This window comes from Simochromis diagramma, unplaced genomic scaffold (genome assembly GCF_900408965.1).
Source record: "Simochromis diagramma unplaced genomic scaffold, fSimDia1.1 OVJJ01000131.1, whole genome shotgun sequence".
NCBI lineage: Eukaryota > Metazoa > Chordata > Actinopteri > Cichliformes > Cichlidae > Simochromis > Simochromis diagramma.
Window position 1 is genome coordinate 871,808 of NW_024387200.1, and position 27,142 is coordinate 898,949.

General features: G+C 41.8%; 1 protein-coding gene across 3 annotated transcripts in view; it reads left to right on the plus strand.

Annotated features, from left to right (window-relative positions):
• znf608 (zinc finger protein 608) overlaps nucleotides 1–27,142 on the plus strand; it is a 66,038-nt gene that overhangs the window by 28,315 nt on the left and 10,581 nt on the right. For 2 of the 3 annotated variants that reach the window (XM_040050588.1, XM_040050589.1), the window contains exons 2-5: nucleotides 2,637–2,907; nucleotides 18,012–18,099; nucleotides 23,260–25,699; nucleotides 26,642–27,119. In XM_040050588.1, coding sequence (XP_039906522.1) covers nucleotides 2,637–2,907; nucleotides 18,012–18,099; nucleotides 23,260–25,699; nucleotides 26,642–27,119 — 3,277 coding nt within the window. The remainder of the gene's footprint in view (nucleotides 1–2,636; nucleotides 2,908–18,011; nucleotides 18,100–23,259; nucleotides 25,700–26,641; nucleotides 27,120–27,142) is intronic. The other variant, XM_040050590.1, reaches the window with a different exon arrangement.

The window sequence follows — 27,142 nt, forward strand, 5'->3', positions numbered from 1 at the left end:
TACACCTAAACAGAAAAAAAAGTGCAGTCAAGGGTTAAAGTGGGATTTGGCACATGGGGGAACGCTAATATTGGTGACAATGGCTGAGTGTACGGAAAAGCACCACAAATCACAATAATTCCTGTTGTGAGGTCCAGTAGATTTCTTCTTGTACAGGTGATCAGCTGATCTTACACAACTTAATCCATTAGCTATCTTGGCTGATTTTCATCCCCTACACTGACAGACAGTTTGCTGCCTTTATATCAGCTTCAGTTCAAATTCATCTGTGCTGTACTTGATGTAACCTAATCTGACCATGAGCACCACAGCCACTGTGCACCAGCCCAACACTTTATTGTAAATTTGCAAACAGTGCTGCAAACTAACCCGTTTCTCCCGAGTTTTTTCATGGATTGCTTTAATAACATAAAGTTAATACCTCAGTTTGTTTCGAAGGACGTTTCGTGATATGAACAATACGCAACTATAAGTCATAGACAATCGACATGATGGCAACTAAGCTTGAAATTTCCAGTGTTTCAAATGCCGCTGATCAGTGCAGTCGTCTGTCCTGTCTTTTTTACATCTTTCTCCATCTCTGACTGGAGTTCTCTCGGTCTCAAATACAGCAGCTATACTTTTAGCTAGTGACACACTGTGTGACACACTGCACAGAAAGAGGTTGTGTGTTTGCTGGTATTTGTTGAGCTGATAGAAACGTATTTATAATTGCCTGTCATTTTAAAACATGTTACTCCCTTTATGCTCCCTATTTTTCTGTAATTAGCAGACCTAAAAAAAACGGTTTCTGATTTTTCCCAATTTAAGACTTGAGTACAGAGCTTTAAATGATGCATAGATTACATGTTACTGTTTCTTTCATCTGTTTGTATACAATAAGCCTTGGTGATGGATACACCAATAGGATTGTTTTTTCTGTGTTATTGTTCCTACATTTAGACTCAAATTGGTTTGATGTTTGAATGTGCACAGTGATGTGAAATATAAACTTTCCTCAGATCCTTTAAACCCAAAGTAGGCTAAGAAGAAGACCTAAGAATATTGGTATTGTTCTAATGCATGCTGAGTGGTCATGAGGGCGCCCCCTCATGCTGGCACAGGTTTCTAAATGATAATTAAACATCAGAAGTGACGTTAAAGCCCATCAGAAGCTTCAGTGTGTGTATAAGAAGCAGCTGGTTGATGTGGATGAAGGTGATGCTATTGGGAGAAAGCTGCTACAAGTTCTCTGCTGCCGTTCCCTTCATTCCTGAAATCTGAATAGCTGATGCTGTAAAATGACACTATGATGTCTTTAATACCTACAGGGAATTATTTTACTACAACCAAAACACTTAAAAACATCTGAAAAGAAATCCCTCTGATATATCAAACCCTCATCTTAAACAGATGAAATTCACGTTTTTGTTCGACAGCTCCATAATGTCAGCCCAGTGACCCAGAGAGCAGGAGGACTCAAATACATTAAAATCTACAGACAATCTATAAACGTTAAAATATCTGATGTGTTCCTTTTAACCTTTTCACACACAAAAAGCTTGAAAGGTTTTTTTTTGAAAGGGAGTGTTCCTCAAAATTATGTCCACATTTAACATTGATTAATATTAAAATAGAACAAATCCGGTGTGCTGTGAATTTGAATCCAGCCCTCAAAGGGTTGATGATGTTGGTTACACTGACAGTTGTCACACGCATTATTGTTACACAATGAATATCAATAAAGATTCTGAATATGTCATGTGTGATTTCCAAATATTTCTGAGCAGTTACTTTTGTCCTGATGCTGAGAGCGTGAAATAAATTCTCCTGCATCTCTCTCCGTCTCATTCCACCTCCTTGTGTTTGCAGAAATGTTCTCACTGCTCCACAATTAGCAATTAGTGGGTGGATAGGCTACACGGATTGAGTGCAACATTAAATTGTCCCCTGCCCTGCTGGCCCCAGAAGCCGCAGGGTCTAAGCACTTTCCTGGCAGAAACACTTTTTTTGTTGTTGTTATAATCACACTGAATGTATCCATTGTTACCTTCTTGCACTACTGTATTATTTTTCTGAGTCACTCTGTACAAAAGTGGAAGCTAATTATAATGTGCAGCTTCTGTACGTGTGTGCGTTAGCTGGAAACATTCATCCAAGCCTCTGCTCTCAAAAACTGCTCAACGAGTGTGAAATGTTTGCATTTCACAAGGGTGAGGACTCCACCAGCCAGGAAAGAGAGATGAAGATGAATCGAACCAGACCGAGTGAGAAAAAATGATTTTTTTAAAGTCTGGATACAGTTGAGAGATGATTAGCTGACACTCAGTATTAGGAAGCTGGTAACTGCAGACTGAGGGTGGAATAATGAATAGTGTGACATTTGGAGAAAATGTCTCCTCTTCTAAAATGTCCTTCCGATTCTTGCCTCCATTATGCAGCATTATCCAACACTGAAATAATCATCTGTCAGTTGGATTCACTCCAGTAATAATGAAATGACTTTAATAATCCTTTTCCTTATATTTCTGCCCATCTCTCTCTCCCATTAATTTCAGCAGAAGCGGAAGCTCAATCATGGACATATATTTCATTAAATATATTGAAACTAAGCTGAGTGGCATAATCTGATCTTTAATGAATCCTCTTTTCTGCAGGTGGACCCCATGTTCACAGTCCCAGCTCCCCCAGCTCCAGGCCACCCCGGGGCCCCTGGATGCTCGCTGCCCTCGGCCCCCTCGTTTTCCCCCCCGGCCCTGCCCACCTCAAACCCTAAGCAACTGGCGGTGAGGACGAGGTCCATCGGCACCAACACCCAGGATGGAGCTGCGTCAGGGGCGCTGGAGGGTGATTCGGCCTGCTTGGGGCCCTGCCAACCTGGGACTAGTGTCAACCTGGAGGGTATCGTTTGGCACGAGACAGAGGAAGGTGAGCATTCTTCCTGAAACCTCACACTGGTGAACACACAATTTTAGCACATCAAGCATTAAAACCCAGGTTACATTCAAGAATCTGCAGACTTATGGGGCTATTAAATACTCCTTTCTCCTCTTGCAAGGTCTTTTGTAGCAGTGGCTGCCTTGAAGGTAGAAAAACAGCCATAAAAAAGAAAACATAATGGATACAGTGTTTGGCATTCAGTGTGTGTCGGAGCAGTAGTATTGTTCCAACCTTTATACCTTCCTCGCAGTGTTTTGATTTGACACAAGAAACAGTCTGAGGTAGAATAAAGTCATTTGTTGTGAATGGGTTTAAATAAGTAGAAATATGAAGAAAACCTGAAACTCGTTTACAGTGAGTCAGAGCGTTTCCAGGAATGCACTGAATGACGGTGAGAATGTGAAAAGGCTAAAGTGTCAAGCACGGGCAAATGAAATACCTTTGCCATGCTTCAGTAGAATTTGAGATGCCTGAAACGCCCTGGCAGCTTTTCTGATCCTTAGCGAGACATGAGTTTACTTTGACAAGTGGAAAAGTCTAAACTCTCTTTCAGGGATGCTTTTCTTTTATTATTGTTTCCATTTGTTGCAGCTATCCTGCTTATTTAGTATCCAGTTTAAAGCATTCTTCTGAGGCAGGGTGGCCTCTTTACAAAGAAGGGGTTTATGCTTCAGGCAAATTGTTGTTTTAGTCCGTCTCATTAAAACTAAAGACAGCGTTTTCAGTGAGATATAGTCAATCACACTGTAACTGGAGACTCTTCATTTAAGGACCGTTTATACATTTCTGACAGCTCTAGGGGAAACAGACTGTTTTTACTTACTTGTATTTATTGCTTTGGCTCGTTGGGATATTTGGTATTTCCATAATGAGTTCTTATCAGGAAAACACAGCACATCATAATGCAACTTTCAAGAGCGTTAATTATTTTATGGAGCTGGTCCAGTTATTATCAAGTGACCTTAATGTAAAAGTGTGAGGTAAACGACGACCTTATTGGGTGGGTGAATGGATTTTTGCAACGTGGTGAAATCTGATTTGAAGAGAAGCTGATGTGACTGTGAGACAGCTAATGCCTTTGGCACCAGGCGCTGATTTAATGTGACTGAAGGATCTGCGCTGTAGGGTTTGTGTGTTTAACTATCTGAGAAGATGTATTGGCTTATCAGTCATATGTCATCATCCAATAAGGATGTCTCTGGCTAATCCTTTCTGAAAATTAGGATGATCAAAATTTAGAAAACTGACTTAATTTGTAGTCACCAGGATCCAAAATGAGTCAGTAAGACTATAAACTCAGCAGGAAATGTTTACTGAGGTACAATTTTTCTACAGACTTTGATAGACAGCTTCACATTTTAGTCTCTTAAGCGATGTACGACTTCATCGCTCTATGACTCCAGCTCGATGAGTCCTTTTTTAGTTTGTTCAACATCCTCTTCTCCTGTGCTTTCAGCATTTTTGCATCTCGGCTGTTGCATAAAATAATGCACCGTGTTCTTATTTGAGCAAAGATGGGAAACCACCAAGGTTTAAGCATTAAACAGCGAGGCAATTTGTCGGTCTGTGTGGATGCATCTGGTAAAGCCGTGGAGATAATGCAGCAGAGTGATGACACTGTGCCAAAGAAAGGGATCGGGTCTAGAGAACGTGACATATCATGAAATGTCCTTCAAGTAAAACAGTTTTGACACCCAGCAAAGAGGTTCTGGCCCTAAAAAAATGTTTTTTAGTAAAAAAAAGACTTAAGTTTAAAGAAGAGGAAAGCAAAGTTCAGTGAGGTTTTCTTTGGTGTGTTTGTTTGTTTTTTGAACCAGCCGTCCACCGACAGCTTCTTGATGTTGTATGCACATCTGCACAACTTGGCTTCTGTACTATGGGTGATGAGCCGAGCAGATAGGAGTAGTAGCAGGTTTGCCTTCCACTGAAGCACAGACAGAACTGACAGCCCCAAGTCGCAGATGAATTTTGGATGATTGATTTACATTAAAAAAACTTTTACAGTCCTTGATTTCTCTAATATCTTGTAAAGATTTGGAGGTTGTTTTCCTTTTGTCACATGAAAAATTTAAAATTCAATTTACTTTGTTAAGCACCTTTCTGTTCTTTGGGGTGAAGCTTAAAACAAAATCAAAACCACTGCCAAGCCTACCAACCATATATTTGTACACCTAATATATCACCAATATTCTTCAGTGAGCTCTACAGTCTGCGCCCTGAGACCAGCGGTAGTAAATTTACATTTTTTGGCCTTTTATTTTCTTCTGTCTTGTACTTTCACATTTTACTGGATAATATATTTTAGATTACCTGGTTTATAGGCTCAGGGCTCCACCGCAATATGCTGCATTCATTTTAGATTCTATTTTAGTGACTAAGATCTTATTCACAAGGCTCAAGCCTTTCATCGCCAACCCAGAAGAAACATTCCTTCATTTTCCAGCAGTAAAGATATTAATTTAAAATTATAAATATGTTTTCTGACAAAAGATATAAGAAACAGGCAGAAAAATGTCTGTAAATTTGCACCAGGAGAACTTCAGTGCTACCAATAGGAATTGCCGTTACAACCCAAATTCCAAAAAGATGGGATGTTGTATGAAGGTAAATATAGTGTAATGAGGACTTTCATTGCATTATTATTATTTACATTTTATTCAGGGTCTCAACATTTTCAGAACCGGGGCTGTAAATCACCAAATATCAGTATCGATCAACTGCAGCCATCTTTCTCTAACCTTAACGATGTGCACTTCCTCAATTTGGTCCTGTCACTGGAGATCAGATTTTATTTTAGCTTCTCCTTTTTACTTTCAGCCATCTTCGCAACCCACAGCCAGAACATCATCTGCCAACTTTTTCCTCTTTGGAGTGAAAATATGCATATAAAAAAAAAGTTGAATATTTCAGCTGTTTGTGCCCTGAAAAGATACGCTTGGCCCAATTAAAGCGGGCATTGCTACAATCTGTGTGGGTTTGAAAAACATATGTTACAAGAAAAAGTAGATGATAGTACTAATTTTTATTATTCCAGACCTTTCAGTCCCACAAACAAAAATAACCACGATTCTTTTCAAACAAGGCTGGACGTCCTCGTGAGAGCAGTTTTGGCGTTGCACCGCGCGCTCATGAGTCCAAATAACGCAGAACTAGAAACACATCCAACACTACAAAATGATACCATGGGAGTGCTGGGCTGTAGATCAGACGGCCCGATGATTCACCCGCCGATTTCTACGCCACCGCACTTTGATAGGCCGTTAACGAGGACAGCATTCAGCACTGCAGCCTCTCAGCGGAGGTGTAATAACTTACTGCAGGCTTTTAATGAATAAATCCAATCTCTCACTGCCCATCTCGCTCTGCCAGCCGCTGGTCCTCTGAAGCTGAGTGTTGAGTTTGGCGTAGAAGTGCCCCAGTATTAATTAACTGGTGCTTTTCGCTCTGCCCAGGAAAAAATAAAGAAGAAAATATAAACACAGTGCAGGGCAATATAACCCTGGCCAAGGCTGCTGCTAAACAGGATAGAGATGGAGACGAGAAAGAAAGTGAAAAATGCATCTCCCACTTCAGACTGTTTGTATAACAGGGCCCAAAGAGGCAAAGTCAGAGAAAACAAACTGTGGATAAAACTTTTGAATACACTTAGATGTATCCTCGTGGACCTTGACGACCTCAAATAGTTAAAAAGAAGGAACAAACTGCAGGTAAAAAATTAAAATGAAGCTTGAATGTTTTAGAAAAATGAGAAATCAGCGTTCAATCCTCCTCCAAGGCTGAGATAGGGGTGGGGGTGTGACACAGACTGTATATAAAAACTGAATGTTAAAATTTAAGCCAATGTGGAAGTGCCGTAAACCTGATTGTTTCTAATTGCCAATAGGGAGCAATTATGTTGTAGACATCTGTAGAAAACCAAATCTAGTTTGAACAAACGCTTTTCTGATGAGTTCATGTCTCAGTTGTTAAGTCTTATTAAAACCAACATGATGTTCATTTTGTAAATTATTGTCCTCATTAGCATAAAGAAAGGAGAATCAGGATATAATTGTGTCCAAACTAAAACCCTCAACTTCAGGTTTCAAAGCTAACTAATGAGTGACAACATGTAGCTATGGGGTGTGTTAGAGTATTGAAAGAAATATCTAAGGTTTTCTTTTTTAATTACATTTTTCCCAAGAAATGTAGGCCTGAATCAGTAGATATTGTAAACTTTACCTTATTTGCATAAATGTTACCTTACTGAAGGAGAAAGCAACAGTCAGCTTCTGTGTGAGCAGGAAATGAGTTTTCAGTATTAAAGGATATACAAAAATCAAGAAGCTAATTCAAACACGCAACACTACAGATGAAAACACTGTGATACAGACTCAACAATATTTAGTGTAGTACTGATCAGCTGATCTCAGTATGAGTCCACACCCATCATGGTTCAGCTGATACACTTCTATAGTTCAAGCAGGGACTGCTATGTAAACTGTGCATTTGCAAGCTGCTTTGCAACCCACTTTCACTCCAGCCTGTCTGATCTTCTTTTCACTATAAAGGTTCTACCTTGGTATTAAATGCTGTGATGTTACATGAATTTAGAGATTAACTCTGCAGACGTATCCTGAATAGTTTTTTTTTCCTCTGGTCAGCTGGTAATATCTCAAAATATCTTTCTGTAAACTGTTAAATTCTAAATTCCAAATATTTCTTCTCTCCAAAAGTGAATATTTGTGTATTTAATTATTTGTTTATCTTGACTGTTTAAAGGAAATCTGATCAATTTGAACCCTCTCAACAACTCACCAGCCCAGTGCAGTCTCTCCAGAACAACTTGGGAGTCAGCCTCAAGTGTCTCCAATTCAAATTTTTCTCATTTGTAATTAGCTCTCTATCTTCAGCACAGTAGTGCGGTGGTTAGCACTGTTGCCTCACAACAAGAAGGTCGTGGGTTCAAATTCACCATCTGGCTGGTGTCATTCTTTGTGGAGATTCTCTCATTGATGTCAGTGTCTCAGGGATTAGCAAGCCTTTTCCAATTTAATTTTTTAAAAGAGTCTGAATTTTAAATTTGCTTTGTGCTCGTAAAATTCATGGTTTAATAAGGCAAAAATACTGTTACCGAGTTCACCACCAAAAGCTTCTGACTTCCCACCAATCTCGCACCGATTCTTCCCTGAGATACCCTGCTGAGTAGAAAACAAAGAAACAAACAGGAGTGACAACATCCTCCAGCCCGCCACCCTCCCCCACCCCCACCCCTCAGTGGAGGCACTAAATGAAAACATCAAAGCATTGTGTTTCCAGGTTTGTGCAAGTAAATAAATAGAAACAGCATCAGGGAGATGATGCGTTACGTTATTATATTAGGATAAAGTGAGTCACACACTCTAATGAGCAAATAAATAATGATATAGAGACATAAACTGCAGTATATCACCAGATAATAAATAATACACAGACAGGGAAAAGGATGGAGGGTGGCTGCAAGAGGAAAGAAAAAGAGCAAGAAAATAGATTCGGTGCTCAGTCTGTCCCAACAGGCTGACAGATGGATGGATGGAGCGAGAAGTGGGGAAATGGAAAGAGCTGTAGCAGAGGTTTAGTCTGTATTTTTAAACTACCGCAGGGATAAGAGGAGATGGAGAGGAATGTAAAGACGGAGGCAGGAGGAGACCGACAGAGGCACGAAGAAGAAGCATTTCATCAGTGATGCAGACTGAAAGCGATGGACAATGTCAGAGTCAAAGAGAGAGACACAGAAAGACAAAGAGAGATAGTGTTTTTCTTCCTGCCGCTCAGGGACTATTGTTCGGGAGGTGGAGTGATAACTGGAGCCCCCTCCTTGTGACGGCGGAGGGATACGGGAGGGAGAGATGCAGGTTGCATGTTAATTAAGCTGAATACTAATTGGAGAGACAGAAAGGAGGAGAAGAAGAGACCACCATTTCAGCTTCAACCCTCCTCCCCGTCTTCTTCCCTGTGGGGGACCAGACTCTGATGAGCGCTAATCAAACAGTGATTGGCTCGATTCTTAACTAAGCTGCACAAACTCCATGACTTCGGATCTCTCAGTCTGTCTGTCTGGATTCTAGACATTAAGTCAATTACAAGTACTGTAAATAATTATGCTCAGCAAGTGATTTGCATTTCAATGAACACACAAAATAATCACATGTAATAACAACTAAGTAGCTCCTTCATCTTATTGGCCATAAAATCTAACTATTAAAATTTCTTTTAACACAAACACTGTTCCGATCTGGGATGCTCATACTGAGCGTGGTTAAAGTTTCAAATGATAACCTTATCATTTGATATCAGTGCATGTTCAGCTAATTCCTGTGAGCCAAAAGCATCACACTGCTCTTTTAATCTACTCTTTCTTGTGTTGGATGTCATTAAGGGTGGATATCCCATCCATCCATCCATCCATTTATCCATTTATCCAAAGTCTGGTCACGGTCGCAGCAAGCTAAGTAGGGTGTTCCAAACATCTTTTTCCCCAGAAACACTTTCCAGTTCCTCCTGGCAGATCCCAAGTCATTCCCATGCCAAATGAGATGTGAAATCTCTCCAGTAAGTTCTGGTTCTGCACCAGGGACTCATCCCATAAGTTATGCCCGGAAAAATTCCAAAGGGAGGTGGCCATGAGGCATTATCCCTTCAGATAGCAAAGCTCCTCATCCCAAGTCTTATAGCCCTTTTCCACTAGTACCTACTTGGCTCGACTCAACTTGGTTTTGGTCGTTTCCATTATGATCGAGTACCCCCTAATGTGCTGTCATTGTAGCAACACGATCATGAAAGTCCTGTGATCGTTCGGATGGGAACTGAAAACCTCAACAATGGGGCGATATACCCGCTGCTCAGTGTGGCTTTTTGTCAGACTTGAGGACTACGGTGTTGTTTTTGTGTAGTCATTTCCCTTATTGCCAGGTTCGAAAATGGCGGTTTCGATTTTCATGAAAGAGGCACTCATGACTCATCAAGTGGCACCACTGACTAACCTGCTGACATCACATTTTGGATCAGATCGCTTGGAACCCCGGCAGAGTTGGTATTAGAAAGTATCTGATACCAGGTACGGCCGCCTAATTGAAAACCCTAAAAATTGAGTGCAGCCATGTTGAGCCGACCCGAGTAGTTACTAGTGGAAAAGGGCTATAAGAAAACCCCCTAATAAGATTTAAATTCCAGTTTAAGGTCATGTTTTCATACACCCTAGATCGTTTTCAGTTCAGCTGCTATTTTTGGATAGCTTAACTGAAAACGACCACATGCAAATAGCACTCTGTGATTTCACCACAGACCTCAAACTTGTACAGACGAGAAACATCAACTTCCGTTTCAAACTGATCCGAATTTCATGTGGAAGATCGTCAAGTGATGAGCTTAGTCTTCAGCTACAGCCGAGCAGTTTGTAGTGGGAGAATCCACAGTTTCCAAGCCTGGAGGCAATGTGTCAGGTGATAAGTGAGACCAGGATAATACTCATCATTTTTTCAGCATTCAAGGGATCCTACACAGTTAATTCGCCCCTCAGGATGAGGCTGTCAAAGCAAAGTTTTACTGTAACATCCTGAGGTGTCTATAGGGGGACATTCAGAGGAAATGATCTGAACTGTGGCATCGCAATCTTTGCTTGACAGGTTTGCTCTCCTGCAATGTTCTTCAGATACCAAAAATAAAAATCAAGTAATACGATCATTGTTTGGAAGCACTGGAGGAGACGCAGTGTCCATCACAGGGGCACTGTTTTGATACAAGTTTATTAGCACTGTTATTCTTTAACCTTATCTAAGCTGCTTTTGCTGACTAAGCAATTACACATATAGGACTCTGAACCTTCTTGCCTGCCATCCATTCTAATAACCTCCTGACAAATCTGACTTGATACATAATTCCTCATTCTCTCAAAAATTCCCCTCCAAAATCTCACGAAGCAGTAATTAATCACGTTAATTTACCAGCACTTAAATGAGAAAGTGCACATTTTATTGCTAAATACATGTGATTCTGTGGAGTCAACTTCAGTGACTGTGACTGGCTCAGGTTTAAGGATTGCTGTTGACAGTGCTCACACAGCTGCAGAGGAGAAGTCAGGGGATGCTTGCCGAGAGCTTAGAGCAAATCAGCAGAAAAATATGAAGCAGCAGCGACACAAACACAGGCGAGGCAGAGCTGGGTGATTCTGACAGCCTCGACAGACACTTAAACTGCACTCAGTGCAGTGTGGATGTCACATTTGGATGCAGCAGTGCAGCTCGAGCATCTTTTTTTCATTTCGTTTCACAGCAAAAGCAGATGCAGGTTTAGACTGCGAGGGAGAAAATGAACAGAGAGTCAATGCAGAGTCGGTGTGAATGAGGGAAAGACATTCATTTTTAATTTCTCCATTAAGATGTTGTTATTTTCTGCAGTGCAGAGGATAAAGAGAGGGCGCACAATGCGGAGAACATTTTCTTTTTCCCTGACTCATAACAAACAAACCCTGAAGTCCCTCAGATAGAGATGCTTGAATTCAGGGGCGTTTAGTTCAAGCACTACTCAGCCATTGCTCACTCTCTTTTAAAAAGTGGTTGCTTGTTTGTGCGAAGCCTCTGTGAAGCAGTAAAATTGAGTCAGGGCGTTTATTTCAATAAGTGTTAGAAACAGACTTTGAGAGATCCTGAATGCCACACAGGTTCTCTAATAGCAGCACAAACGCCCACGTTCATGACAGCGAGACACAAACTGACGACCTATTGAGTGTTTTGGCTTCTTCCCAAGAAGAGACTTGCTGACTAAAAATAGAAACGCTGTCACGTTTCAGCCCGAGCGAGGCTTCAGGGGGCACGAGAGTGAAGAGGAAAACCTCCATTGCTGTACTTTGGACTTTGTTTCTACATATTTCATCTACTTCATCCTACATCTTGTACCCTTTTATCCTTGTCCTTGTGCAACTATTATTTAACCATCGGTTTGTTTTACTGTCTGCTTGACTTGTTCTATTACTTTATTGCTGCTCATTTCTTTATTGCTAATAATGCAGCACTGAAGAAGTGGATTTTTCACATCCACGTGGGCCTGCAATAAGATATCAAGAAATTCATGAAAGATTAAACTAGAAGTGACATTAGCTCTTTTAGATATGGTTTAGATATGTTGATGCAGCAGTATCGTATTGCTTACTCCTCCATTGTTCAAGCGCTCATCAGCGTCATCATCAGGTCTCTTGCAGTGTATGTGTAGACTTGATGTGAGACGTGTTTCCACTGTAGGTGATCCTGATGAGGATTGCAAGATCCACACCAAGGATCTATAAGTCATCAGTGCTAACGTTGGCCCAGCGGGTGCATCGTGGTTGCTTCTGTTCATTGACTTCATGCTAATGACTTCATGCCTTCGTTTGCGCTGAGTACTTGAGAGCTGAATCCATCCAATCAGTCTCTGGAGATTTGTGGAATTTGGCATTTCAAACCGATTCCTCTTCCAATCTGACTCATTGTATCATTGTATGTAGCTGACTGACTGTCTTATAATGTAATGAGTCACTATATTGTGATACAGTCGCATCATCACTGTATCGTGATGAGTATCTGAGATTCTTGCTTCTGCTATTTAAAGTTACCAAACCAGCTCATCACGGCTGTTTCTTGACTCCGAGGACCGCTGCCTGCACATTACAGACATATACTGATTTACAGGAAAGCCAGTTTAAAATGTCTGTTTATGTTTTTAGGTCAAACAAAACCCTTTCTTTGTACACAGTATGCGTCAACCTCCCTGTATTGACCTCATCATCTCAGCTGTCTTATTAGTCAGACCAGCTGTCAGAGACCCTCTGACTTTTTATTTTGAAATTTGGCTTGAACGCCACATTCTTGTCTTTGCGCACGGCTCGCTTTAATCAGTGCTCCTCAGCTGCACACCAGGGGCCAGATGTATAAATGATGCATACACGCAAAAATCATGCAAATGCCATTTATATAACGCATAAACCGGTATTTATAAAAGAATGATGAGCAGCGAGGATGCACCCTGCAGGTAAAATAAGACAAAACCTGATAGAAAAATAATGTCTTGTGGTATTGTTTTACAGCTTACACAGATATCTTTAAAATTTCATCCCAAAAGGTTCATTTATGAGCTTAATTTTTGTATGATGAATATCTCAGTCAAGTTCAGTCAATTTTATTTATGCGGCATTTAAAAAAGAAATGAAACGTGAACTCAAAGTGCCTTTCAGTTGTTTCAGTAAAATCATAGCAAAAGTCTCTGAGCCGTTTTTCCATTTAGAGAGGGCGTCACATCCAGCTTGTAGCTGCTTTATTTACCACAGACTGTATTAAAGAAGATAAAAATAGCCTCTGTGATATTGCACATTTGAAAAGTCCCTTTGGCACTGCTATTTTGGTGTTTTGAAGCCAGATGTGACAAACTAGAGGTGGATCTGACTGAGAAAACAAGGAACACTTCACGCTAATGCAACAGCTACCTGTCAGTCATGTGGTACAGCACACCCTGCTTTATTCTCCATTTTGACTATAATGGGGTCCCTAATTTATAAATAAACATCGTGCTGTGTTAAATAAAACTTATTTAACTAAAACTAGCGACTGAGGACATAAACTTATTCATTAATCACAGTCTTGGTCATTAATCAGGGAAAGCCAAAGGGTCATTTTCCTATAGCCTTTATGCCACCAGGCTAATATCTGCATCCACAGGAAACGCCCCCTGTTGGCCACTCAAAAAAGTGCAGGTGTAAGACTAGTGTTTTTACGTAATGTTCCTTGTTGACGGCTGTGATTTGAAAACTGTGAAGCTTACACACATCTTGTTGGCGTCTTTGAGATGGTGTCAATTAGTTTGTTCAGTAAGTTCAGTAAATTTAAATATAATTAAGACAGAAGTCAGTTATGTGAAAATACCTCCTGCTGCCAGTAATGGATTGGTCCTGCTGTGCGTTTTGTATTGTGAATGTAAAATTGCCAGTTGTCCAGCCAGTGACAATTTAGTCAGGTGGGAGCATATCAAACACTGGACCAGTTCTTTACATTTTAGTCATTTTTTTCTTTAATTTGAGTCTCATCTGCTGAGCCTATTTCAGAATATGCTTCATAAATGTATTATTGAGCATGATTCTGATGTTACATTTTGATAATTATGATAAAATAACTGTGTTCTGCTGTTGAAGAGAGTCGTCAGTGTTGCAAATTGGTTAAATTGCATGTCTTCTTGGCCCTTTTTCTCACTAACACGACTAATGAGTGGTGATGTGCCCTCAAACCATGTTGTTTTGGGCTGTTTGTGTACATTTGTGATGAGAATTTAAATGAGGCTTATACATGTTGTCCTGCAGTTCTACAAATATTGACTTTTATGCAGCGGAGCCGTGTGTATATGTAGCTTTATAACTCTGATGATTTAAAAATCTGCTTTACTGGTGAGAGCTTTATGCAGCTGCACCCCTGGGCCTTACACAGCTTCCAAAAACCCACACCTGGCCTCTAAATGAACTTTTAGTGACTGAACAGAATCAAGAGAGGATTTTATTTACAGCTATATCCAAACCTTTATAGTCTCAGAAGATACAGAGGCATACCGAGGAATGCACTCAGCAAGCAGTTTCTCACATATTTGCAGTGGTTTGTTTCCAGTCCTCGGGGAGCATCTGTACTTGCATTACCTCCATTTGAGGCTCAAGACTGCAGAGAAAGAATCTCAGCTGGCAGTCGAAAACTAGTTTCAGTGTCATTATGCTGCACGGATAACAGACTGCGTTACATGAATACAAACCTTTCAGTGTTCAATAAGACTTGAAACTCGTCACTGACATAAAAAAAATCATCGGGATAGTGTTTACATATCAGAAGCAGTGGGGTTATTTTCGTCTATAAATTCAGTTTTTGTTTTTCTGTTTTTTTAACCAGAGGAATTGGCCCCTGCTGACCACTGTTTTTCCATCTTTTAACTCTTATTGCTAAACCAGCTCTTATATACACCTTATTTCAGTGGGCTTGAGTCCAAGTGACTGTGGAGAAACGTCGGTATCGTCATTTGTAACAGCTGATAAATGAAAAATCCATCCATCCATCATCCAGTTCATGGTTGTGTGAGGGTCGTGGAGTCTATCCCAGCTGTCACAGATAGCTATGTTGACTCCCCAAAGGACTTTTCTGAGTCTCTGTGAAATCTGCATGTAACATGCATCACTCCAGTGCTCAGCTTAGCTGCCCAGCTTGTAGAACACACAGTCCACTTCCATGCCGAGTTGAACCCGAGAAGTGGGAGCGAGCTTTGCACAGTTTTTCTGGTAGTTGACCTTTTGTCTGCTCATATTTCCTGCATACATTACACATTGCCTGTACAGCAATGTAGCCAATTTGGGCAGGCATGTGGATGTTTGTATTTTGCTGACTGATGTCCATACTCAGTCGCTCGCATACAGCATTCTCCTGGGAGTTGGTGCTCACAGACCCAGGTCAGTCCCATTACTTCACAGAGAGTCCAGAGTTATGTCACAGCTATGTCTGTCAACCTGGCCTACCTTCAGTAGAGCAGTTGCAGAAAGAGAGGACGCTCTATCGCTCGGCAAAACAAGAAAAGGAAGAACCATTGGAGACTTTCAGCGACACAGTGGTAGCAGGGATGTTTGATCGTTTCCACAAGGCTCTGCTGGCCACTAGAAGGTTCCTCACTTTTATGTGTAAATAAAAATAAAAAGTAAAAAAAGGAGAAGAGAAACACCCTTCAGCCATTTTAGATGTGTTAACATTGCATAGTTTGTCCACCAGAGGGCACTCTGTAAAGTCCTGCAGGTTTTAGATCTCACCCTGGGTCTACACACCTGAATCAAATGATTAGTTCATTACCAGGCCTCTGGAGAACTTCAAGACATGATGAGGAGGTAATTTAGCCATTTAAATCAGCTGTAAAACCTGCAGGACACCGGCCCTCGAGGCCTGGGTTTGGACACCAATGCATTAAAGTTTTAGGGAAATCTGTTTCATGTGTCTGAAAGAAACAAAAAAAAGAATCAGTCTTAAAACCCCTGTATTGGTCATGCTCTGATGTCTTTTTTCCATTGCTCACTGAAATCAGCTGCATCTGAGCCAAATCTGAGCGTTTGCTCTCCTAAGAAGTCATTTAGAGACTCTGAGACCATGTCTAGAGAGCTTTCTCTCACAGGACTTCTGCTGATTGGAGTCTGAGTGCTCCTTGATGTATTGATCTTCCGTTGATGTGCTCACTTTTATTGCTTTGAATCCAACTGCACAGTGTGAACACAAGAAGATAGAAAGAAGATAAACGTGTTCATAGTCATCTGAATGTCAAGATGAGAAGAGCGGTTTTTATGACCGCCTTATACTGCACGATCGAGATGATGGAGGCACACTACAGCTTTAGCAAAACAGCGAGCTTTTCATTGCAGCGTTGGATGTTTGTCTGCAACACTAAAAATGCTTGAAAAGTAATTTGGTGTAGTAGTCAGTCGAACAACCTCTGATAAAACCACTGAATTTGTCATTTGAAAGCTGCTTAAATTGGAGGATACAACCTGAGGAAATCTGACTTTTATTACCAACGAGTTAACGTGGTCGATAACACTAATCTGTTTCATTTTACACGTCAGACCTTCTCGTGTTTTTAAACGTTCCTGCATTCCTAAACATTCCTTTTCCAGTTTGGCATGAAAATGAGCCAGGACCTGGCTGAACAAAGTAGAAAATACATTTGATCAAAGCCTTGTTGGAGTATTTAAAGTGGAAATTATGAGGGTTAAGTTCTTGACTAATGAAATCCATCCAGTTCATTAAGTGGAGATTTTAACTGGAGATTTTAGGGCCTCCGCCTGATCACATCTACCTTCTTGGCTGCGTTTCCTGCCTCTCATTTATCTGTGAGAGTGTTCTGTGAAGGTGGCGGCTATCAGACATAATTGAAGAGCGGGGAGTCGTGTGTTGCAGTCAAGCCTAGTTTTAAAGCTGTAATGCGTCCAAAATTTGATTTGCCTGGCGTTGCCGCTGGCGCATCACAAAACGGAGGTTAATGGTTTTCAAATGTCAGTCTGGGAGCGAGAGAGAAGAGAGAGGCATTTATTTCAGATGGCTAAAGCGTCTTCAGATTAGAGTTTAAACCTTGAAGACTAAATATTTCTTCCATACAAAAACCTGACAAGAATGTAAGACTGTATTTTTCCTCCGAGGATGTTCCTGAGTAATATCAGACCGAGTGATTTCACAGGCTGTAGCAAAACAACGTGAAGCACTTTGAAAACAATTCTTAAAAGCATGAACTCCGTCCTTCAGGTTGCCACGGCTTTTTATTTCCACACTATTAACTGCTGCTGTTCTCAGATGTCTGCTCATCGCAGCGATTTTTCTCTCCTCTAAAATGCGGTCTGCTCCATTTTATTGTTTCATCATTCATTACACGTTCGTCTTTAGATAAAAGCCAGAACAGAAAAATGAGAATTTCCGTGGCTCCACAGAGGGCCTGGAAAAGGGTGAAAAAAGGTGAACGCTTCTTTCAGACACAGTTGATATGCTGTAAAATCACTTCAGCAGATCTTTTAACACACCTGTGTCACTGTTTGATATGTCAAATATCTGTATAAAAATCACTTTTGAGATCTTATTTCCTCTAAATGTGTGCATGTGAGTGTGTATATTTCAGAACAGCGTTGTAGCTGAACACCCTTGTAAATTAAAGCCTTCGTTCCAGTCACATCTGGGCTTGATCTGGACTCGTTTTGGCAAGTACAACTTAGTTACAGCACTTGTTGTGTGGGCCAACAGTAATGAGGCGAGCATAACGTAGGAATATGGGTTGTGACAATCGTGGTGTGTCACAACAGACCGAACATCTGGCGCGTGTAAAGTGTAACTGTGGCTGAGTCGAGGCAACAAGTCTCTCCCTGAGCCAGTGCAGTCAATCAAAGCCAAATGTGGTCCAAAGAAAACTGCAGATGTGAGACACTTTTGGGCCAAACAATTATTTTTATCTAGGATGCTGAGTGGGGGGGTTTGTGTTCTGAACTCTATGCCAAACTCTGATATATAGGCTTGTCAGTGAATCCAGTGCTGACTGCCGTCCCTTTCCTCTGCGGCTGACAGGTGTGCTGGTGGTGAATGTGACGTGGAGGAAGAGAACCTACGTGGGAACTCTGTTAGACTGCACCAAACACGACTGGGCTCCTCCAAGGTAACATTTACTATTTACTTTCTTTTCTTGCCTCTATCCAGCACTGTAGACAGGCTTTTGGGGTCCAGGCCCAGCCGAAAAGGTCACTGTGCTCCTTCAGCAAAATTCTGCTGATCTACGTTATGGGGTGACTGTTGCTCAGGAGGTAGAGCAGGCTGGAAGGTTGGTGGTTTAATGCCTGGCTGCTCCACTCTGCATGCCAAAGCGCTTCTGGGCAAGATACTGAACAAGTTGCTCTCTGGAGTGCGAATGTGTGTGAATGTTAGATAGAACGCACATAAGTGTGGAAAAAAAGTGCTTGGGTGAATTAGGCCTGTTGCATAAAGTGCATTGAGTGCTCAATTACAGTAGAAAAGCAGTTGCTGCAGCTCAAGTTATTCAGTTAACAGCTTAGTGTTTTTGCAGCGACAGCGCTAACCAGCATGACTGAGGAGGACGCTGACTTTGGAGCAGATGGTCCTAGGCAAGAGATTTTGAGATGCACCCCTCTCATTGCTTCGGAGCTAAGAAGAGATTCGTCAGCTTGTGAGGCTAGCTCTGAAGCATCATATCACTTAACAAATGCAAAACAAATGGAAACATGTTGAGAATATTCTGCACTCACAGACACTAACTGTGTCTGTGAGAAAATGTATCTCCTGCTTTCTACGCTTTGCAGTCTAAGAGAGATATTTTGCACTTTGTGTCTGTGGATACATTTCTGTATGAGCATACTGTGTGCGTTTGTTTGTGATGTGCTTTCAAGTAGCTTATTTATCCATAACAACAGTAATGATAGTAGTCATGTGTATCTATTTGCTGTGTGTGGGAGTGTTTTAATGAAATAGCAAAGTGAGTTGATGTCCCCCTGTCAAAGTTCATATGCTCTGGTGCCGAGTCTTCCTCTAATATGTAAGACAAACTTTACTCACACTGAAACACACAAGACTAGTGGAGCTCAGACAAATCAAGTGGGAGGTTTGGTTGGAGCTGCTGACCGCTATAAATCATGTCAGGCCATTCTCCTTTCCAGGACTTATATCACATTAAATTTTATACTTCAGTTTGGTACTGGTCCCACGCCACAGTGCATTGTGTGGGTTGTTTGCAATGGCAGTGAATTGATTTTTCCAGAGAAAAGTTTCAGTAGTCTAGGCCAAAAAAAGACAGACAGACAAAGAAAAAACTAATCAATGAAAAATGTGTTGGACCTTCTTTACTTTAAGTTTCTAAAATATGGTTCCTTACTCAAGGATGGCATCTGTGGTGAAATAATTTTCATTAACATTTCAAAACTAGAAGTCAGGTCTTTAGGTGGAAGCTCATTTTGATCTGTCTTTCACTTTCACTTAGACAAAAAAGAAAGGTATTATTAAAGATTAAATAGAGAGCCTTGCCTGCTAATGTGGTGCTTAATACAGTCACCAGGAGGTTTTTGCAGCATTTTTTTTCTCTGCGCTGAAGGTTATAGCAGTCGTTTAGTATGAATTTCAGTTTTCAAAACATCAATTTGGTTTGCTAAGCTGGGTTGTGAGCTTTGCAGTGTGTTTCTCTTATAAGCTCTCAGACATTTACTGTTGAAATCAGGCCCCAAGCAATTCATATTCCCACTGTAAACACACTTAAGGGCATACTGCTGCCTGGTTTATTTCCCTGTTTGATCCACCGCGTTTTGTTTTATCATTTTATTGTTATTGGCTTTTATTTGCTGCTGATTGTTTATTTGATTAACTGGAAAGAGCACCTATTTCTTCAAAGTGCTTTAATGTTGCTAAAATGATAAAAAGGCTCAATTGGCTTTGGGGCTGTCAGCTGTTGTGATGAGCTTTAACAAAAACGCTCTCCACTCTACATCTCAACTGTTTCATAAACGATGAGTGGTTTTTGTAATTGCTGAGTGGAAAATGTGACAGTCCCTCCTCGCTCCGATGAAACCTCTCAATTATCAGCCCTGTATGTAAACGATTGTTGTCATGGCAATTACTGCTTAATCTCAGAAAACGGGCACCAAATTCATTCGGGTTCTCATCAGTGTGGACGTCTGTCAATGGTGACCAAATCTGGGTTTTGTTATATAATTCAATGGAATAAAACCCTTCCTCTTCTATGATTGATTCATCCATTTTTGAGTGAAAACGCAGCTGAAAGATTTAACTAAAACTGGATGAAATATCAAAAATAAGTTTCAGATTATTAAAAAGTTGAGTGGTCGGAAAGCATCATCACTCAGTTGATTAAAAAACACGTTTTAAATAGAAGAGATATCCTTGAAATGTCAAAGGAAAATACATATAATTTCAGTTGCATGTTCCGGCTGCTTCTGTGACATTCAGGGACACACTGATGGAGAAAAAAGCAATTACAAACATCACAGAAAATGTGAGATATCATCGTTTTAAAATCACAGAGGGAGACGAGAAAGTCTAGTCTCAACGTGCTCTGCAGTCCGTTCCATTAATAAGGTGATTAATACCCAAAACTCTTTTTCCAAGGTCAGAATTTATTCACTGGGTATTTAACACAAATCAGTCCTGTGATAACGTGTCATAATTAATGCATTAGAAGACCAGCCCCGATGCAAGGTTCAGAGTCCGGCGTCTAAAGCCATGCTTTACACTGCGGATAAACATAAAGTGAGGCATTTTTGTCATCACAGCAGACAGGTTTTTGATATGAATAACAATATCCGAGTGTGGAAAAGCATCTCCAGTGTTAAGATGCTAGGCACCGAGGTAAACAGCATCAAAGGACTTCAAAGTAGAAGGGACGGCAAGTGAATACAAAATGTCTCCATATCAAATACAGAGATAACTGTGGATTGTACAGGATTTTTTTATGTTATCAAAAGAGGAGCAGGCTTTGTACAGAAAAAAGTCGATTTTTATGCCTGACGACTGGGTAAATTGGTTCAGATGAGCCTTGAATGGTAATATGTTATCTCATGGGGTCTCTGTCTGATTCTGGAGTTCAGTTTGGGTAATGATATGAACAAGCTGTTCTTGGTATAAAAAATGAAAACCTTTCAGGAACAAAAGCATGGACATGAAAAAGAGAATCTTGTTTTCAGCTCAGGATTTAAGGAAGATGTCATGACCTCAACAATAAATAATGGAATATATATTCTACAAATACAACAACACTAGGGCTGTCCTGAATAGCATTCAGTTCATAGTTTACAGCAACAGTCACCTCAAGTCAGTGTTGTAGGGTAAAGACCCTACAGTATTAGATGGAAAACACCAACAATCAGAGGACAACCCCTCTTCATCCTCATTAGTAAGCACAGTACGAGAGAGACAAAAGTAAGAAACCTTCTGTTGTGTCTCATTATTTTACATGTTATTGGAGCCAAAATCACAGCACAGCCGTCATCTTTAAGCAATTTCTTTTCTCACTTTCGAAGCATATTTCCTTGTGTGGAAGAGTAAAATCAAAGCAAACTGTTTGGAAGTACAATGTTGAAAGAGTTTCTTGCTAACTTAACTAACCCAAATTGCACTTTCCACAGTTACTTTTTAAGTTGCTCATTCTCCTATTTCTGTTTTTCTATTATTCAGAACTTAAAGAGTTACCTTCTGGATAACCTTCCCTCTCTAACTCACACAAAGGCTGCTTTCACAGAGCAGAAAGAGTTTAATTATTTTTATGTATTTTGTGGCGTCAGTGTGGGTTGTTTTTGGAAGTGCACACTGTCCTCTCACATGTCTTATCTGATTTATTACTTGACACTATATTTTTTTGTTGTACTTAACATGCCCAAGATTACTCCAGTCAAATGATTTGAACTTTGGGACAAGTCAACCAGAAGTCCTTTTATCAGTCTTTCACATGACTGTCTAAAAATTTTGTCCCACTCTTTTTTACATCGTGACTTCAGTTAATTGAGGTCTTAAAGTTCAGAGCATTGCAGACTTGTCACAGTCTGGACTTTGAGTTGACCAATATAACACCTTGATTAACAGAGACCTGTAGAAGTAGCTCTTGTCTTTTGGCAGTATTACATTGTCTGATCTTGTCATGTTTCGGCTGTGTGCAGGCAAGAGAAGGACCCAAACGCAAAACTCACCACGCAGGAATAAAACTCAAAAAGCTGCTTTATTGCAGAATGGCACAAAAAATATAACAAAACTAAACTGGGGCATGGATAAACTGACACACAGGGAAACACAGCCATGAGGGGGACTACGACACTGACAAAGAGAAACACAGGGCTCAAATACACAGAGGGATAACGAGGGAACAAGACACAGAAGGAGAGCACAGCTGGGAGTAATCAGGCTGGACGAGACAAGGGAAGCAAAACTAGAAACACTGACATGAGACACGGACCTCCAAAGTAAAACAGGAAACACACTGACTGAACTCTAGACATGTAAACTTAACAGCAACTGGGGACACAGAACATAGGAACCTGAAACATGGTACAAAAACGTCACAGACACAACATGGAACACAGGGAAGCCATATGACAAAGCCAAAGAACTAAACCTATGATAACCATAACTGAGACCTAGGGAAACAAGAAACAGTACAACAAAGGACTCAAAACATAAACCATAATATAAAAACACAAGATCTCTTCAAAATAAAATAGGAAACATAATGAGACGCAGACATGACAACCAGAACTTGACAACGTAAGACACAGACATGAAACACATGAAGAGCAAGGGAGACTTAACATGGGTTGGAAACACAAGGGGGAACTAATAAGCAAATGAACATAGGAGACCTAATGAGCTTAAACATACTATAAACTTCAAAATGAACTAAAACTCAAAACACTGGGTCATAAGACCCAGGATCGTGACAGATCTTAGGGTGAATTTGCTGGAACATCCTTCTTTAGGACTTTCCCAGGAATGTTTTTCCATTTGTGAACAATCTTTCTTATGGTAGAATGATGGGCCTCAAATTGTTTGGGAATGGCCTTTTAACCGTTTCCAGATTTATGGGCAATAACTGTTCATTCTCAAAGCTCTAAGATCAGCTGTAGAAGTCTTTTCTCGATTGAATTGTGTTATTACCCACCTCAAAATTGTCAGAAACTCTGCTTTTGTAGAGTTAGTCACACTTAAAGATGATCAGTTAATCAAGGGCTTTTGATTAATTGATTAGTATGACTGTTATTTGATCAAAGGGAATTTACTTAGTTCATTGTTTTTTTCCTCCTCTGTCTAGGTTTTGTGAATCACCCTCCAGTGACCCTGAGTTACCAGGTGGTCGTGGCCGGGGAAAGCGTATGCGAATTGCCATGGCCGATCGACCCTGTGTAGAGCCAACCCCTGCTGCCAAAGTCCGTGGTCTGTCTCAGCACAGGAGCCGCGGAGGTGGTGTGGCCGGAACAGCTGCACCTATCCACAGCAAAGGAAGAAGAGGCAGTCTTAACCTCATCAACAGCAACTGCCGAGCACCTCCTTCTTTCTTCACTGTGGAGGAAGTGAAACCAGCCTCTCTCTCATCTGGGAAGCGAAAGAACAAGCCACCATCTGACTTGGATCTCAGCCTGGTCTCCTCAGATGACGTTAAAAATGGCAATGGGAAGAGGATTCGTGCAAAATCCCGAAGCGCCCCGTCCACACCACAGGGTAAATCTGACCCATCGTTTATGGATCCAGGAGGAGGCTGTGCTTCATCACCACCACCACCCATCCTCATTGACTGCCCCCACCCAAACTGCACTAAGCGCTATAAGCACATCAATGGCCTGCGCTACCACCAGACGCATGCACACCTGGAGGTTGAGGAGCAGCGGAAGCCTGAACTGGAACCCATGAAGGATGGGGAGAGCGAAGAACGGCTATCAGACTGCGAGGACAGCATCAGCAACATGACATATGACCTCTCAGAGACAAACAACAGCACTAATACCAACAGCTCCTCAAAGAAAAATGCTCCTCTGTATAAGGTGACCACAGTGGGGTCACCTAAAAACAGACGACTTCTTCTCAGTACCGACCACAGCCCCACAGCCAACTCCAAAACCAGAAGAACCTCACTGCTAAAAGATGGTCTAATTGATGACCTTAGCAATCTGCCAATCATATCTAACATGACTGTGGTTCTGGAGAACTGCATGGTCCCAGACAGGAACTCCTCAGTCGAGATGCCCAAACTGGAAGCTGAAGGTTTGATCGAGAAAAAGGGAAGTGCCTGTGATAAGGGCAAGAAGGCCAACGGGAAGGTAGAGAAGCTGTCCAAGTCAAGGACCAACCGGCCAATTGCTCCAGCCCCTGCTCCCCCTAAACTTATCGCCATACCCAACACAACATATCCATCCAGCACAGCAGATGCTGTTAACTCACAGCAGCCATCTCCTATGGCAGCTGTAGGCCTCACTAGTAAAAATCTTCCTTTGAAACCCATCAAACCAAAGTTAAGCATTGTTGTAGAGCCAAGCCTGGTCAAAGCTACGCTGGTCAACTGCAAGGAGACCAGGAAAAAAGAAAAGCGGAGACTTAAAGACAAACATAACAAAGATGCAGTGAGAACACCTAATGGAGACAGCAGTGGAATAAAAATGGATGATGGTGTTGGGTCTAAAATTGGGGTGAAAGAGAATTCTGGAAGCCTTCTAAAGGAACACCTCAGCAAGCAGGATGTAATGAATGGACTCAGTGAGAGCCAAGAGAGCAGGATGGCCAGTATTCGTGCTGAGGCCGACAAGGTCTACACCTTTACTGACAATGCCCCCAGTCCCTCTATTGGTAGCTCATCACGCCTTGATGCAAGTGGTAGTTGCCTGGGTACAGCAGACAGCAGCAGCAAGAATAACAGTCCCGCCTACTCTGACATCTCAGATGCTGCAGATGATGGGGGATCTTCCGAATGTCGGTCAGATGGAATCAGATCCAAGTCTGGCTCCTCAACTTCTTCCGAGGTGAGCTCCAACAGCAACCATAGTAACTCTGGTAAAACTCCACCCACAGCATGCACCCCGTCATCAAAAGACCCTCAGTCCCCGTACTACCACAGTTATGAGCCCTACTACCTGTCAGGATACATGCAGTCAGATAGGCAGAACAGCAGCAACATGACTTTCCACAAAAGCTCAGCCCACGACTGCAAGGGGAAAGACAGAAAAGAAGAGATGAAAGAGGATGATAAAAACTCCTCCCACGAGTTCTCTGATTCCAAGAAAGGTGACGGACAACCTCAGTCTCAGCTACAGCTGGCTATGAGTCAGACCCAGACAGCTTTGGCCCAGTCCCTATATTATGGCCAGTATTCAAGGGGACTGTACATGGACCAAAAACTGTTATTATCTTCCAAATGCTGTGACCAGACATCCAGTGCCAAGCAGAGGGCACAGACTGTGAGAGACAGTGAGGAAGTTAAACATATGGTTGGGTGTTCAGCTGGTGGACCCATGCTAGGTAAAGGTCCAGACGGTGCTAAAGGTTGCTGTCCCAAACCTGTCCTGTCCTATGTAGAGATGAGTGAGAGGGGAGAAAGGGGACAGAGCCTGGGCATAAAGTCAGTGCACGGTGGCATGGTGGACCAGCACCAGGTCTCAATGAAAGACTGTGATGACATCAAGTCACCCTCCTCTTCCTCTTCTTCATCACTCCACAACCCAAACAGTCAGACAGATCTGGACTCAAATGTTTCCTTTTCCAGTGTAAGTTTCTCCCTGTGTCTATAACCTGCCGCCGCCGCTGATGGTGTTGTTGGTGTGCTTTAATGACTGCTGTTGAGTGTCACAAAGAGATTAATCACACAGTGTGTACAGCTAAACCAATAGGTGCTAATAAAAAAAGACCATGTGGCTTCTGTGGTGGTGTAGCTCTACTTTAACACGCTACTTCGTTCAAAATTGTTTGATTTGATGGAGGCAAACGATTTTGATGTTTAGAGAGAGAATTACCACCTTAGCTGTAAAGAAGCTAAAAAAAAACCCTTTCTAACCCATAAGCTTGTACAGATTTGTAACCCATGTCTTCTCACAATGCGATTAATCGCTGACTCTAGCCATGCTGATGTAAAAAAGAAAAAACAAACAAAGGCTGTACAAATTGAGCAAAAGCTGCGTTGGGGAGGGTAGGTTCTTTTTTTTCTTGGCCTAAATTCTGCACTTGATCATGTGTGAGGCGTGTCTTCATTCGTGTCATTGAGAGGGACGCCACAGTCTTCACATCCCACTTCTGAATGGCCGCCTGCTGTTGAAACGTCGTCATCCTTCATCAACATCACACCCAGAGCCAGTGATAGATGGTCTGTCTATGGCTCTGTTCACTCAGTGTTTCCTCTATAGTCATTCAGCAGCGGTGGGCCGCCGCAACAAGAAATTTTCCACCCCTGTTAAAAAGAAAATGTGCAATGAAAGTCATAAATTTGCTTTGCTTTTCCTCCAAAAATCCCAAGAGACAAAGAGATAACATTTAGACTTAATCCAAAAAAAGGCATTTAGTTTTAGCCCTTCAACTACCCGTGTAAACACAAACTGGGACAGACGTGGACTGGAGTTGAACCAACCCCAAAATGACTCCCACCCACCACTGTTAACAAAGAATTATAGGGGAAACACTGCAAGTAGCACCAACACTTGTCCCCATCGATCTAGCCCTCAGACGGCCCCACCTGGGCTCACCGCCTCGCTCACAGCAAATACTCAGAGCTACAGAGTCAGCATGGGGAGGAGGCTGAGGAGGGCGAATCAGACAGTGGAAAAGAATGGGGAGCTACCATGGAGCCTGCCGGAGCCAAGATGACTTCAGGAGGAGGAGGTGGAGGAGAAAGAGGAGGAGTTGTGGGTGCAGATGCTAAAAAAGCCAGGGTCCATGCACCGCACGATCTCCCGCCTGCCATCGACACGGAGGATTCAGACAGGCTGGAAGGGCTGGATGATCAGGGCCAGGAGCCAATGGGAGGGCTGTCTGAGGAGTCACAAAGTGCCCGGGCGGCAGTTTCTCCTCCAATGACCCCTCAGCAGCCCTACATTCAGTACCAGCACTCCTCCTATCAACCCTACCTGGCAATGTGCGAGAGCAGTGGGGGCTCCTACAGAGGGGTGTCCCCAACCCTGGTCCACAATTACCCAGGTAAGACTCTGAGTGAAGGTCGG